The following is a 16,686-nucleotide window of genomic DNA, read 5'->3' as shown; positions in this document are numbered from 1 at the left end:
TGGAATGACGGAGCAGACTCAATGGGCCGAATGGCCTTGTTTGGCCCCCTATGTTTTATGTCTCGCGGACTTTTAGTGCAACACCCACAAAATGCTGGAGGAACTCAGCAGGAAAGACAACATCAGTGGAGGGGAATAAACGGTCATTGTTTTGGGCCGAGACCCTTTGTCAGGACTGGAACGGAAGAAGGAAGAAGCCATGTAGTCTGGTGTAATGCCCTCTGCAATCCGTGTGCTCAGTGCATGATGTTCAAGGACATGATGATGTCAAAAGTACTTGGAAACCTTGTTGAGATTATTTCACTCTGCCTGTGAAAGCAATGGTGTCAGTGGAATGTTTCAAAACCAGATCTTCCTGCTGATTAACATATTGCTTCAACCCTTTTCCCATTTAGTCAGGGACCAGATCTCTCTTAGATGCATCAATAGCCGACCCAACCACCCCTGACAAAAGCTGCCCTGTCTACACCACAGGCCTGACATGAAAAATAATTAAGAAGTAATAGTGCATAGAAGTGTAATTAGAATTCTAATGTGACTCTAATTATGTCCATTCCAATGGCCAGAAGGATTTTCCTCCTTCACATTGGCAGAACCAGAATCAGATTTATTCTCACTCACTTAGATGACATGAAATGTGTTATTTGGCGGCAGCAGTACAGGACAAAGGTATAAAATTAGCATAAATTACAAAGTAAATAGTGCCAAACAAAAGGAATAGTGAGGGTAGTGTCCACCGGTTTATGAACCGTACAGAAATCAGATGGAGGGGAGAAAGCTGTTCCTGAATTATTAGACGTGGATGAGTGTTGGAGGATTTTAGTTCTACAGAATTTCCAGTATTACTGGTAAGGCCATAACCGCGCAGTGAGCATTTCCGTAACTTACCCAGTTATTGACAGATTTAAAATGCATGAACATGATTTGATATTGATGCAACACTGGGATTTATTTATCACATGTACATGGAAGTAGTGAAGCGTATAGAGAAATGTGTCGCTGGCATTCTGAGGGTGTGCTGGGGGATCCTTCAAGTGTCTCCATGTTTCCGACACCAGTCTAGCGTGCCACAACTCACTAAGCCTAACCTGTACATCCTCAGAATGTGGGAGGAAACCAGAGCACCTGGACAAAGCCCATGTGGTCATGAGGAGGACGCACAAGCTCCTTACAGACAATGGCAGGAAGCGAACCCTGACTGCTGGTGCTGTAAAGTGTTACTCTAACCTCTACACTGCCATGCAAACTTTGATAACACTTGCCATGTTTCCTATATTCTCTGATTGGTTATGGGTTCAGAAAGCCATACGGTGCAGAACAAGCTGTTCATCCCAAGACGCCCAGATGTCCTTCTAAGCTAGTCCCATATCTGTCTAACCTGCCCATCCGCATACCTGTCCAAGTGTCTTTTCCCATCCACATACCTGTCCAAGTGTCTTTTCCCATCCGCATACCTGTCCAAGTGTCTTTTCCCATCCGCATACCTGAACAAGTGTCTTTTCCCATCCACATACCTGTCCAAGTGTCTTTTCCCATCCACATACCTGTCCAAGTGTCTTTTCCCATCCGCATACCTGTCCAAGTGTCTTTTCCCATCCGCATACCTGAACAAGTGTCTTTTCCCATCCACATACCTATCCAAGTTTATTTTAACTTAGAACTAAACATGGATTAGGCTCTTCATGAATTAGAGATTCTAAACGGATTAGAGTCCTTACAGTGGACGCCAGGATTAAACAAACACTGGCACCCTGAGCTGTGGCGCCCTTTTGAGCGAAGCATAGTTAAATGCCACTTTCTGAATGAAGTGTATCTAAATGTGTTTTATGATTCATACCAGGTTGAATTGACAGCAGCATTGTGTGATGTTTTTCATTTACAGCATTTACAAGGATATCCAAATTTAGCCAACATGGTGACATGTTTGATAAACAATCTGCAAAACAGGGAGTAAGAAAGTTGTTAAACGCAGATACTCAATCCAAAACCCAGCAGCGTGTTAGTGCAATAAATCTCCCACCTTGACATCCGTCACTGAATAAGCACAATATGGAAATTCAGAATCAGAATCAGGTTTAAATTTCACAGCATATGTCAGTGATAATGAACCTGACTCTGGTTCTGAAATCTCTGGCTTCTAACCTCTTCTTACCTGCATCCCCTGAGTCCCCTCCTCTTGCCCTTCCACCTCTGGTCCACTCCCCTTTCCTATCAGACTCCTTCCTTTCCTACCCACCTGGCTGCACCCATCACCTTTCAGCTATTGTACCTCCCCTCTGCCCACCTTTTTGTTTCTTCTCAGTCCCGATGAAGGGTCTCAGCCCTGTCTATTCATTTCCATAGATACTGCCTGACCTGCTGAATTCCTCCGGCATTTTGTGAGAGTTGCCCTGGTTCTAAATTTCCAGTTATATGGCATTGTAACGATGAGCATTTAAACTTCTGGATTGGACAGGGGTGATGGAAGCAGAGATCAGATAGTGGCCGGAGAAAGGTTGCTGACATCAGTAAGATGATGGCGTTTTTCCAGGAATGGGCTTCATAAATTGAAGCTAATTATCCAATAATGCTCATCATCAAATGGGTGAGGCATATTGAGGGGTAAATCTGAGGACAAAAGGATATGGGGAGGGGATAAATTAGATGACAGAAAAATTGTAAATGTTAATAAGCTACAAAAAACAGGAGATTGGAAAGATCAAAGGTAGTGGGTGAAGAAAGACTGGGAATGACAGGTAATGAGGAAGGTTGAGGAAGAACATAGAACATAGATATCTACAGCACATTACAGGCCCTTCAGCCCACAACGTTGTGCCGACCATGTAACCTACTCTAGAAACTGCCTCGAACTTCCCTAGAGAGGAGTTGTGAGGAATGAGAAATAGCAAGAAGATATAAGTGAAATGGAGTGATGAGAGTGGGGAAAATGGTGAGGAGTGATGAGGAATGAGGAATGGTGAGGAGTGGTGAGGGGCGAGGGACTGAGGAATGGAGGAGAATTAGGAATGATGAGGAGTTAGGAGTGGAAGCAGAGCTCCGTGGAGGACAGGAGACTTGCTACAAACTGTGTAGTGAGTTGGCCTGCAGGTGGTGTTGAGGGAGGGAGCCTGTAAAGGACAGGTGGGGAATAGTGTGAAACCCCCAGAACCTGGAAGAGAGTTAGAAAGAGTTATGACTTCTGTTACTGATGAACAAACAGGGATGTGGTGAACCTGTTACCTCCTCATCCATGTGAATGGAAGAGTCCGGGGCCAGCAAGATCGATGGATCATGAGGATGACAGACTGGGCAATGAGGAAGCGTGTCGGGCAAAAGCAACATCGGTCAGTGTTGGTCAGTGAAACATTCTGTGCCCATAACACACCCAGGGACAGGCCGACACTGAACTCCAGTGAAATGCTCAGATTAATGCTGGTGTTGATATTTTAATTGGAATTAGCAATAAACTGTCCATAACCCACATCCCCCACAACCACTCACCATCATATGGTTCTGTTTTATTAATTATAGGTGTTAACAGTTTAATTATCACATGTAAATTAGATGCAAATTGAGGTTCTAATAGCTGAAATTGGTTGCTTCTTGGGCCATTCTGATGAAGCTGGAGATTGAGGTGGCTGGTCGTTGTGCTGTCAGCCGAGTACACTACCCACCTCTCTCTCTCTCTCTCTCTCTCCTTCAACACTTTACAAGCTATAATTGCATTTAAGGGCACCATGGTAGCGTCTGTAAGCAAGTTTGTGCATTACTGCCCGTGGCATGTGCGGGGTTTCTCCAGGTTCCCTGGTTTCCTCCTGCAGCCCAAAGCTGTACTGGTCATTCGGTTAACTGGTCATTGTAAATTGTCCCGTGATTAAGCTAGGGTTAAATCAGTGCACTGCTGAGCAGTGCGGCTCGAAGGGCTGATCTCTAAATAAAATAAAATAAGATAAAATTAGACAGTGCCACAGAAGGCAATGGAAAGAACAAATGAGTTTGCTTTGCGGTGAAGGAGTAAGCTAGGAGGAAGACAGCTGACTTGATAGACGTGTACAAGATGATGAGAGGCTTCGATCGAGTGGACAGCCAGAGTCATTTTCCCAGGGCAGAAACTTCTTTACAGCAAGGGTTCCCAACCTGGGGTCCATGGACCCATCAGTTAGGGGTCTATGGCATAAGGAAGGTTGGGAGCCCCTGCTTTATACAGAGTGGTGGGTGCATGGAACGCACTGCCAGGGGTGGTGGTTGGGGCAGATACATTTGGGACAGTTAAGAGATTCTTAGATAGCACATGGATGATCGAAAAATGGACTGTTACGGGGTAAGTCGATCATGGAGCAGGTTAAAGGGTCAGCACAACATTATGGGCTGATGGGCCTGTACTGTGTAGTAACGTTCTATGTTTTCAGCAAGCTGAGGTCCGGAATGTTTGCAGGTTTGTTCTGCTGTTGTGGTTAAGCTGCCGTTTAATTAACAAAAGAAGGTTTCTGCGCAGTAATTTCTTCTCCAGGACGGGCAGCTTCCTGTTCCCATTCTCAGAGCAATGTGCAGATCCATGATAGAACCAGCCTACAGAGAGCAGGGACAGCACTCCGGAGGCATTAATTAGTCTATGAGTGATCCAACGGCTTCAGTGCTGGATCGAGGGACAGCGAGCTAATTAAAACACCAGGCAAGGGCTTATGTGGTAATTAGATCACGGCTGCCATTCCATCATGGTGCCCATAGAGTCCTTGACAGTAACAGTAAAGCTGTGCTCGACATTGGCTGCAGATCCTCCAAGGAATTTATTTCCCCAAGTACGGCACAGACTCAGCTGGCTCGTGTACAAGTGAAATTAACTTTTCATTCATGAAATAATGCGGTTACATGTGCAGATATGTCAATGCTGAAGAATTTTGTCAACAATTGGATTCACAGGGAACGTGAGTAGTGACATTGGGAGAGGGGGAGAGGCCGCTCTGAGGCACTGACTGAGAATAGGAAAAGTGCACAATGCCAGCAGCAGGAGACGCGGATGAACTCCTCCTGGTGCTCAGTACGTCCCAGGCCCGAGCTGGAAGACGTCCCTGGACTCCTGCCCCAATATAAATATCCTTTTCAGAATCAGGTTTATTATCACTGACATATGATATGGAAATTGCAGTTTTGCAGCAGCAGTACAGTGCAAAGGCATGGCATTACTATGAATTACTAAAATAATTATATAGTGCAAAAGAGATGTATCGGTGTATTCTTCATGGGACCGTTCCAAAGGTAGAGGGGAAGAAGCTGTTCTTAAATCATTGAACATGGGTCTTCAGGCCACTGTACCTCCTCCCTGTTGGTAATAACATGAAGAGGGTGTGTCCTAGGTGATGGGGGTCCTTAGTGATGATGCCGCCTTTTGAAGATTTCCTCGATGTGTTACGTGCATGATGGAGCTGAGTAAGTCTACAGCCTTCTTCAGCCACTTGTGATGCTGTGTATTGGACCCTCCATTCAAACCAGTCAGAATGCTTTCCTAGCTACATCTGTATCATTGTCTATACCTTCACATTGATGAAGCTGATTTCTGCATTAATTACCTATCCTATTTATGTACAGTACATCTGCCAGAGTCCTTCGTGCACATGACGCAGCGGCATATCACACATTAACCGAAGCACCAAGTGTTGGACTGGGTGCTGTGAAAGGCATCAGCATCGATGCCATCGTCATTGCGTGAAAGTGCCCAACTGACCATGGTGTCCCACCAGCCTGTATTTGACCCACGTCCTTCGAAATCCCTCCAAGTCTGTATTTAGCCAGAAGCGTGCTGATAGAGTGGAGATTGTAGGTCAAAAATTCTGGATTTGTGACAGGACCATAATGATGTCCACATCTTTCAGCAATGAAGTTAATGGGCGTTCTACACAGACCAAAAGGAAGTCTGGAACTCACATTAATGAGTGGAAAGGGACATTTGTTCAAAGTCAATTTCATTGTCATCTGGCTGTACATATATACAACCAAACGAAACAATGTTCCTCTGGACCACAGTGCACCCTCAAAACATACATCACAAACAGCACATAAGACAAATTATTACCATAATAAGATAATAAAATGTGATTTAAATTGCATGTGGTGCGCAGCACGGGTAAACAGTAAGCAATACAGTGTCTTAATGATGAGACGTCAGTGGTGGCACAGTCTGAGGGAAGAAGCTGTAACCCAGTCTTGTTAAACATAGTTCTGCAGCTGATAGGGTTCTTAGCAGGATTACTGGGCCTACAGTGATACACCCTAACATGGTGCTGGATTACTATAAGGTAGAACACACCACCTTTCTCCTTAGATTTCTGTTTATTTTATAGATGTTTAACAATTCCTGTGTTCTCCCCCCCCCCCCCCACACCGAGGTCACTCTCTAGTGGGATGTAGGGTCTTCTGCTCACGATGTCCAAGCTTCATCCTCTTCAGATTCTGATGACAGTAGTCCTACAACAGAAGATCTTTCATGCTCCACACTGTGCCCTTTCACCACGCAGTGCCAGTCCCAAGCACGGGCAACAATCTCATTTCCAAACCTGTTCTGTTAAACACTTCAGAGTTCCAATATCAATACCTGTACCTATATCCCAGGAGAACGAAACTGGAGGCTGGATCTTACAGCAGAAGTCTGTAAGAGATAACGAGTGGTGATCTTTAAAGGGAAAATTCTCTTCAACAAAACTATTTTCAAAGGAATTAAAATGGTTATAATTGTGTCATTTAAATTGCAATTCAGTTGAAGTAACCCACACAAAATGCTGGAGGAACTCAGCGGGTCAAGAAGCATCTTTGGAGGAGAATAAACAGTGGACATTTTGGGGCTGATAATAATCATCATGATGAAGGGTCTCGGCCTGAAGCGTCGACAGTTTACTGGTCTTGGTCGAAAATGTTAACTATTTATTTCAGTTCTTGTATTAGTCCCTCCAGGATTGTGCGTGTGTTGTTCTGAATTTCTAGCACCTGCAGAATCTCTGGTGTCTGCATTGGAGTAAATATTTTTATTGTTTCAATGGAGACCCAGACTGAACACATCCAGTGACATTTCTATACCTTTCTTAATCATTGTGCCTTTTCTCTACAAATAGGAAAACATTTTCAGGCTCGTAACTTCACACTTTGAGAATGGACGGGGAAAAAGCCCCTATGACCCAAAGCTGCTGACAACTTCTCTCTTAATTGGTGAGTTCAATGCAATTAAAGTTACACTTTCTGTCATGTGTACAAGTAAGCGTATGCACAGGTACCATGAAAAACTTACTTGCAACAGCGTCACAGACTTAGAGCAACCAATAAGCTGCATTCACAGGAGTCATCATAAACTTAATGGGACACCATGATAGCGTAGTGGTTAGTACGATGCTAACTGTGGCTTCAGAGTTTGGAGTTCAATCCCAGCATCCTCTGTAAGGAATTTAAACACCTGCCCATGGAATGTGTAGGTTTCCTTCGGGTGCTCTGGTTTCCTCCCACATTCCAAAGACATACAGGTTAATAGGTTAACTGGTCATTGTGAACAGTATCTTGACTAGGCTAGGGTTAAGTCAGTGGGTTGCTGATGGTGCAGCTCAAAGGGCCAGAAAGGTTTATTCTGTTCTCTATCTCTAAATGAATAAATTAGCATAGATAAAGTGGAAATCTTTCTTTTTCCAGGTTAGGAATGGCTAATTTGAGAGGGCATAAATTTAAGGTGATTGGAGGAAAGTATAGGAGGGGACGTCAGAGATGAAGGTTCTAACACAGAGAGTGGTGGGTGTGTGGAACACACTGCCAGGGGTGATGTTAGATACAGATACATTAGGGACTGCTAAGAGACTTTTAGATGGATGATAGAAAAATGGAGGGTTTGTGGGAGCGAAGGGTCAGATTGATTTTGGAGTAAATTAAGGGGTTGGCACAACATTGTGGGCCAAAGGACCGCTACTGCGCAGTACTGGTCTATGTCCTCTCCTCAAAGCATGAATTATGCACAACTTTTGCAAGCCAAGTTTGAAACAAAATAAAACAAAGTCCATTTTTGTGCAAATGTCAAATGTGTTAGTGTTAAGAGTCTCAAAAGCAATACAGCACAGAGACAGACTCCAACCCAACAAGTCCATACTGATTGTGGTGGCCACCCAGCTGGCCCCAGTTCTGGCCCACATCTCTCTAAGGCCTGCCCTTCCATGTACCTAGGCAAATATTTGTTTATTGTTGGTAAACTGTAGTGAGTAGAGTTGTGCTGGTTCATTCAAAAACCTAATGTTTGAAGGGGAGTTGCTGCGCCTGAACGTGGTTGTGTGGGACCTCAGGCTTTTGTACTTCCAGGCTGGTGGTGGCAGCAAGGCCCAGATGGTGAAGATCTTTAAGGATGGCCATTGCCTTCTTGATGCAGCACATCCTGCGTATATTCTCAATGGTGGACCGGGAGGTGCCTGCGATTCACCGGGCAGAGTCCACTAGTCTCGGTGGTTTCCTACATTCCTGTGCATTTGAATTTCCATACCAGACCGTGACGCAACCAGTCCAGATACTTGAGTCACACGTTCAAGGAACCAACAATCGGTGTCTCATATTTGACTAAATCCGACCGTGTGACAATATTCAATGCTGTTCTCTCGACCCTTTCCGTGAGGTGTGTGTGTAAAGCCAAAGAATGAACACAGAAAATGACCGAAGTTTGCAAACCTGCAAGGTTTGAGGACACTCTCCTGTGAATGCCCATATATAGTACTATGAGAATGGAGAGTCTGCTCCCTGTAAGTCACCATTCATGCACTGGGCCCAGGTGAATACATTAATGCCTATACACAATGTTACTGATGTGTCCATTGACGCTTGGTGTACAGTGGGCAGCTTTCCAAGTTCCATGCCTGACTTCCCAGCTGCTCGGTGGGTGAGGGGAGTAACAACTGTGGGCTCATCTGTTGCAGATTAAATTGAGACCCTTTGCGGAATTGAAGATGCTCTTACCTGTGGTTCGGATAGCCGTAGCTCAAAAAGGAAAGATTATATCGTGAATGGAATTATATTGTGAATATCTTCTGGTTTAAGATCATAAGACATAGGAGCAGAATTAGCCCGTCTGGCCCATTGAGTCTGCTCTGCAATTCAATCATGACTGATCCCTTTTATAAAGTCTCCTCAACCCCAATTCCTGGCCTTCTCCCCATAATCTTTGTTGCTATGACCAATCAAGAACCTATCAATCTCTGCCTTAAATACACCCAATACACCTGTCCTCTACAGCTGCATGTGACAACAAACTCCACAAATTCATCACCCTCTGGCGAAAGAAATTTCTCTGAATCTCTCTTTTGAATGGACGCCTCTCTATCTGAGGCTATGCAGACTTGTCCTGGACTCTCCCACCATGGGAATCATCCTTTCCACATCTACTCTGTCTAGGCCTCTCAACATTTAAAAGCTTTCAATGCGATTCCCCCCCCCACCCCATCCTTCTGAATTCCAGTAAATACAGACCCGGAGCCATCAAACGTTCCTCGTACGATAACCCTTACATTCCTGGAATCATCCTTGTGAATCTCCTCTGGACCCTCTCCAATGCCAGCACATCATCCCAGATGAGGGGCCCAAAACTGTTCACAATACTCAAGGTGAGGCCTCACCAGTGTCTTATAAAGCCTCAGCATCACATCTTTGCTTAAGATGGCGCTGGTGAAACAGTGATGTTTTACTGGCAGAAAAAAATCTACTAACTGCTCTATTAATCATACATTTTCTGGTAAACGATCACTGAAATCAATAGCCTGTAACTTCCCTTAAGGAGCTGAGCTGAGCTTTCGAATGACCTGGTATGAACCTGTGGTGTGAACTGAAGTCTTGAAAGTGCAGGACAGCTGCGGGTGGTGTGTATGGGCTGAATCGAGGTGCCGCGGCCCAGGCCCAAGAGTGGGGAACGAGCCAATGTATGTTCATTGCTGGAGTGGACTTGCAGCCAATCTGAAGCGGCAGAACTCCACCATGGCGAGGCAGAGTCGAGGCAGCGGTGACTGAGCCTGAGATTGAGGTACAAGCTGATGTTTGACTAATTTCAGGACTGGGCCAGATTGGAAAGGTCACGTGCAGGCTGAATTGAGGCAGCAGGCCCTGAGCCCAAGAGAGTACTGAAGCAGCAGGGCCTGGGTCAGAGAGCAAGAAACAAGCCAGTTTGACTGATTTAAGTAGCGGGCCAGATTGCAAATTTGAGTATGGGCTGAATCAATGTGGCAGGTCCTGGGACTGAGAGTGTATCAAAGCAACAGGGCCTGGGACTGAGATTGAGGAACAAGCCAATATTTGACCAATTTAAGTGCTGGGCCAGACTGAAAAGGTCAGGGTGTCGTGGTTGGAGGAGAGGGACAGGTCGGTGTTTAGCTCACTGCTTGGGAGATTTACTGGTCTCTTCACTGAACTGAGGCTGTGGCCTGCATCTAATGGACTCCTGTGTCTGACTTCATGGTTGTGGATTCACTTTTGTGATCTTCTGTTCTGAATGTTATTTACTTACTTTTATTGGTTGCAAGATTCTGTTTTTTTTTCTGCACATTGAGAGTTTGATGGTCTTTTTTTATTGGGTTCTATTGGGTTTCTTTGTTTTGTGGCTGCCTGTAGGAGACAAATCTCGAGGTTTGATAATAAATGTGCTGTGAACTTTGAAATTTGAAATTCTACTCCTGGATTATCAATAGGATTCGTTGACGTGTACAGTAATTACTGCTTGTGTTATCCCACCAAACATCAAGCCAATGTTTTGCATAATTATAGAATTCCATGGGGTAAATGGCCTCAAGATTTCCTAGAACCTATTGGATCAGCCCTGCAACTATTTAAAGGTCTGAGAGTCCATTGCAAGCTCCAGTATTGATCTTGGCTCCAGCATTACGTTCCTGGACAGGCAATGAACATTCAGCTGGCGGGAAGTACTCCCATTCAGGTTCTGAAATTGTGTTGGCAATCTCATGGGATTGGGGCAGGGGTCAACAAGCAGTTCAGGACATTCACTTAGTCCTTGGAAGTTCTGTTTCTGATTTGTATGTTTACACACTGAATAAATTGGTAACTAGGGATTTATAATGTTTGTCCTTTTGTAAGCAGTTTGAAGTAGAATTAGTCTTGAATACTTTATACCCTGGTCTAAATTTAAAGTATTTGATCAGGGCATGACTGTGCAAGCACGTGGACGTCAGCCAGTTAGAACAGTAAGAAGAGTTTAAAAGGAGACAGCTTTATAGAGCGGGCAACAGAGTAGGAAGGCTTTGGCTCAACGGGGCTTTGGCAATAACAGGTCGAGGTGAGGTAGGTTATCTGCGTAGAATACAGACAGGAAGTATGTGTGTGAGGCCGGTGTTCTGTGCTCGGTGTCAGATGTGAGAGGTCCGGGAGATTCCCAGCCTCCCGGGCAGCCACATCTGCACCAGGTGCGTTGAGCTGCAGCTCCTTTAGGGAACTGGAGATACAGCTCGATGACCTTCATCTAGTCAGGGAGAGTGAGGAGGTGATAGAGAGAAGCTATAGGCAGGTAGTCACACCGGGACCTGGGGAGATAGATAAGTGGGTAACATTCAGGAAAGGGAAGACGCTAGAGAGTACCCCTGTGGCTGTATCCCTTGACAATAAGTACTCCTGCTTGAGTACTTTTAGGGGGGGTGGCCTACCTGGGGGAAGTGACAGTGGCCGTGCTCAAACCAGAGTCTGGCCCTGTGGCTCAGAAGGGTAGGGAAAAGAAGAGGATGGCAGCAGTGATAGGGGACTCTATAGTTAGGGAGTCCCAATACTTAGGGATCCAGAACTGGCTTGCCCACAGAAGGCAAAGAGTGGTTGTAGACAGGTCATATTCTGCATGGAGGTCAGTGACCAGTGGAGTGCCTCAGGGATCTGTTCTGGGACCCTTACTCTTTGTGATTTTTATAAATGAGCTGGATGAGGAAGTGGAGGGATAGGTTACCTAAATTTGCTGATGACACAAAGGTTGGAGTTGTTGTGGATAGTGTGGAGGACTGTCAGGGGATACAGCGGGACATTGATAGGATGCAAAACTGGGCTGAGAAGTGGCAGATGGAGTTCAACCCAGATAAGTGTGAGGTGTTTCATTTTGGTAGGTCAAATATGATGGCAGAATGTAGTATTATAATGGTAAGACTCTTGGCAGTGTGCAGGATCAGAGGGATCTTGGGGTCTGAGTCCATAGTACACTCAAAGCTGCTTCGCAGCTTGACTCTGTGGTTAAGAAGGCATATGGTGCATTAGCCTTCATCAATTGTAGGATTGAGTTTAAGAGCTGAGAGGTAATGTTGCAGCTACATAGGACCCTGGTCATACCCTATTTGGAGTACTGTGCTTAGTTCTGGTCGCCTCACTACAAGAGGGATGTGGAAGCCATAGAAATGGTCCAGAGATTTACAAGGATGTTGCCTGGATTGGGGAACATGCCTTATGAGAATAGGTTGAGTGAACTTGGCCTTTTCTCCTTGGAGTGACAGGATGAAAGGTGACCTGATAGAGGTGTATAAGGTGATGAGAGGCATTGATCATGTGGATAGTCAGAGGTTTTTTCCCAGGGCTGAAATGGCTAGCACAAGAGGGCACAGTTTTAAGGTGCTTGGAAGTAGGTACAAAGGAGGTGTCAGGGGTAAGTTTTTTACGCAGAGAGTGGTGAGTGCCTGGAATGGGCTGCCAGTGATGGTGGTGGAGGTGGATACGATAGGGTCTTTTAAGAGAGTCTTGGATAGGTACAGGGAGCTTAGAAAAATAGAGGGCTATAGGTAACACCAGATAATTCCTAAGGTAAGGACCAAAGGGCCTGTATTGTGCTGTAGGTTTTCTATGTTTCTATGTATTTAAGCAATTACAAAAACTGGATATTGAAATGCAGGAACCAAGTGGGAAAGTCAGGTAAGTCTGAACAGGATTAGAATGTGTTCATGAGGACCCAGGAGTCTATAGATATAGGAACTTGGAGATGATGGAGGAACTCAGCAGGTCATGAGTCACGACCCCTCCATCTAGACTTCATCCAGGTGAAAGGTCTTGACCTGAATCATCACTTCCCTCCACAGATGCTGCCTAGCCCGCTGAGTTCATCCAGCAGTTCACTTTTTTTGCTCAAGTATGTTTTAATCCCAGTGATAAGATCAACTGCATTGAATGAAAAGATTAACGTTATGCTTCAGTAAATTCAGTTTGCCCTGTCCCAAAATGACTGGAATTAGAAAATTGTTTTACCGAAGATTAAGTTACATTTAATTCAGGCTCCCCGAAAAGCTGACTGTGAAAGAGAATCAACAATTAGACTTGTTTCTCACTTTGCTAATACCAGTACCCAGTACAAGGAGAGCACAAAGGCAGACTCTGAAGAAATATATTGTGCACTAATAACGTCCCATGCACTGATCTACCATTCGAAATATTGTGGAAGATTATCCTTTGCCATGTTTTTATAAACTGTATCATCATGTCCTTGTATCCCTCATATCAAAAAACAAAGTGAGATAAAAACAGGAATTCAGCTGCCCAAATTACGTAATAGTTCATTCGAGAGAGATGGAGGCCATTCAGCCCATCAATTCCATCCAGCTCTCAGAGTAATCCCATTCCACCACTCATTTCCCTGTCAGCTGCTTTCATTAACGCCTGCATTAGGAAAAATTACTGCAGCCAATTCCTCTTGCAGCTTGCATATCTTTGGGGTGAGGGAGGAAACCGGAGCATCTAGGGAAACTGATACATACAAAGGGAGAGCATGCAAACTCCACACAGACAGCACCCAAGGTCAGGATTACAAACAGGTTGTGGGAATTGCTATCACTGGTGAATAGCAAATAAAATCAGACAATTGATTTACTGCTTGTTATTGCTTTGATCTTGACTAGTCTAATGATCAAGGAAATATGTTAAATCCTACCAGGTAATTTAAGAAGTTAAATTGCCAAACTCCTTAATCCTTTTGTCTGTGTTGTTGATGATTTCCAGCATCTACAGAAGTTCTCATGCTTAGGAAAATGTTTGAAGTTGCTGTTAGCTGCCCGATGGTCTTCAAATGTAGAAGTGCCTCACACACAGAGACACATCCACACTTACAAACATGCATGTGCACACACACTCTCTCTTCCTCACGTGCACACACACACAGAGGTGTGCGTATCAAAGTTGTGTCACGCTAAGTCTGTAAAGAGCTATTGTTTGTATTCGATCTACATCTCACTCAAATGTGTACTTTGTACAATGTGCCACTTGCACTATTGAGGGGCAACATGAGTGAATCTGCAGATGCTGGAAATAAATAAAAACACAAAATGCTGGCAGAACTCAGCAGGCCAGACAGCATCTATGGGAGGAGGTAGTGACGATGTTTCGGGCCGAAACCCTTCATCCCAAAACTTAGATATGCTCCTCCCATAGATGCTGTCTGGCCTGCTGAGTTCTGCCAGCATTTTGTGTTTTTATTGCGCTATTGAGTTATTTTCTAACTTATAGTAATGTTTATGCCCTGTAATGTCCTGCTGTCACAAAACAAGACATTTCATAACATTTGTCAGTGATAATAAACATGATTCCTATTCTGTATTGGATTTCCAATAAACGTACAGTAGTCACGAGAGTGAATTTTGAGGCTGTTGGCTTTTGAAATGAAGAGACCATGAACTGTGAGATCAGTTTGCAATACTGCTGATAAATAGTGGTTACTGTTGCTCCCAGATAGACAGGAAATCATTGGAGTTGAGTCTTCTCTGTGGAACTGGATATGGGCAGGAAATTAAACTACAATCACACTCTCTGACACTCTGGATTGTTCTCTAGTTCACATAGCAAAGAACAGCTAATTCTCATGAGAATTTGGGCTATTTTTATTTCCAGAGAAATCAATAATTCCTGAGCCCGCAGCAACAGAGTCTGGTCAGGTCTGAGAAGCAGATAGATGGAGAGACAGAGGGAACGACAAAGAGAGAGTGGGGAGCGCTGTGATGAATGGACAGTTGTAGCAAGAGAGGGCTGATGATTATGGGGGAGAATTCCTCTGTTAATGAGCCGCAGGAGAGCATCTGGTTCCTTGATAATGAGCAACTGGCCATTGGAAGTGAATTCTGTGGAGCCTGAAGTGGAGGTTTATGGTGGGGCAGTGGCTTACAGTTGGAATTAGACATGAAGGTGACTGTGGCAGCAACTCGAATGAAGGTCCAGCACAAGAGAGGGGGGAGAAGCTCTTCACACCCGAAGAGGACCAAGCCAGTGTAACATCGAGGCAAATGGGTAATGACCTCATCTGCAGTTGTGCTTTCATCAGGTGGCAATGCTTAGGGATCAGTGCTGTCCCATCAGAGAGTCTTCTGTTGCTGAAATTCACCCTATCAGGAGCAGTCCTGGAGGCAGATGACAATTTTCTGTTTGGACTATATAATCGACCCCACATCCAATTTGGGGCTGATTCACTGGGAGATTATCATGTCTACCCGATCCTTTAATTGTCTCTCATACTGTCTGAACATGAGAGATGGGACCAGGTGGAGGCTACAGACCCTTGAGTCCATTCTGGCATTCAGTAACATCACAGCCCATCAGCCTTGGTCTCAGCACTCTCCCCGATGCTCTTAACTCCAAAGTTCTAATGTCTGCTAGTGTCCACTTGGTTATAATCGAGGATTCTGCCTCTACATTTCTCTAGTGTTGAGAGTTGCAGGTACTCACAACTCCAAAGGGAAGACAGTTTCATTGCACTCATACGTCGCCACGCAAAAACAGTCCATGCTTTTCCAGGTGAACACAAATCCTGTCCCTCAGAACCTATTTACTGTGGGCTTATCCTGACTGAAGAAGTGGGAAGTGAAGAAGCTGTTACCCAGTCTGGCAGTGCTAGTCCTCATGCCCCTGTACCTCCTTCCTGATGGTATTGGGTCAAGGAGATTGTGGGATGGGAGGTAGGGATCCTCAACAATACTTTTGATATCAGGGAACAATATTTGCTATCCTTCATTCTTCTGGATATCTGCCAAAGCAGCCCGGGTCCTCACTTTGGGAAAGATGAGAGACCATTGGAGAGCAAATGGAATGTCCTACTGCCATGAGTCTATGGATGAGGAACTTTAGTTCTGCAGACAACTGGGAGACGCTGGGGTTATAAGGGGCAAAATAAATAGAGAAACAATCAAAACAAAGAAGATGTTGAAGATGTGAAATAGAAAATACTGGAAACACTCAGCAGGTCAGGCAGCATCTGTGAAGGGAAAAACAGAGTTAACATTTCTGCGTCGAAGGGTTTCAAACCTGAAGTGTTAACTCTGTTACTCAGGTTCAAGTTTATTGTCATCTCGCCGTACAACCAAATGAAACAACAATCCTCCACACCGTCCAACATATATCACACACAGCACATAAACCATAATATTATACTATAGATAATAAACACAAGAGATACTGCAAATGCTGGAAATCTAGAACAATGCACACCCTGTGCTAGAGGAGCCCAGCAGGTCAAGAGGCAACTGTGTATTGGAATAAATAGTCAATATTTCAGGCCGAGATCCCTCACCAGGGTTCGGGAAGGTCCTGATGGAGGGTCTCAGTCCGAAATGTCGACCGTTTATCCCTATCCATGCTTGCTGCCTGATCTGCTGAGCTCTTCCTGCACAGTGTGTGTATACTATAAGTAAGTTAATAAAATACAAATCAGAATTCATGTTGTAAGGTGAATCACAGGTAAACAGTACAGTAAATAGC

At 44.6% G+C, this 16,686-nt stretch overlaps 1 protein-coding gene across 6 annotated transcripts in view; it reads left to right on the top strand.

The window, feature by feature from the left end:
* Positions 1-16,686, top strand: part of LOC132403741 (semaphorin-3A-like) — a 209,164-nt gene that overhangs the window by 140,115 nt on the left and 52,363 nt on the right. For all 6 annotated transcript variants that reach the window (XM_059987387.1, XM_059987390.1, XM_059987391.1 and 3 more), the window contains one exon: positions 7,083-7,176. In XM_059987387.1, the coding sequence (XP_059843370.1) occupies positions 7,083-7,176 (94 nt within the window). The remainder of the gene's footprint in view (positions 1-7,082; positions 7,177-16,686) is intronic.

Source organism: Hypanus sabinus, chromosome 13 (genome assembly GCF_030144855.1).
Source record: "Hypanus sabinus isolate sHypSab1 chromosome 13, sHypSab1.hap1, whole genome shotgun sequence".
In the NCBI taxonomy this organism is placed as follows: Eukaryota; Metazoa; Chordata; class Chondrichthyes; order Myliobatiformes; family Dasyatidae; genus Hypanus; species Hypanus sabinus.
This window is presented reverse-complemented; position numbering and strand designations above follow the sequence as displayed.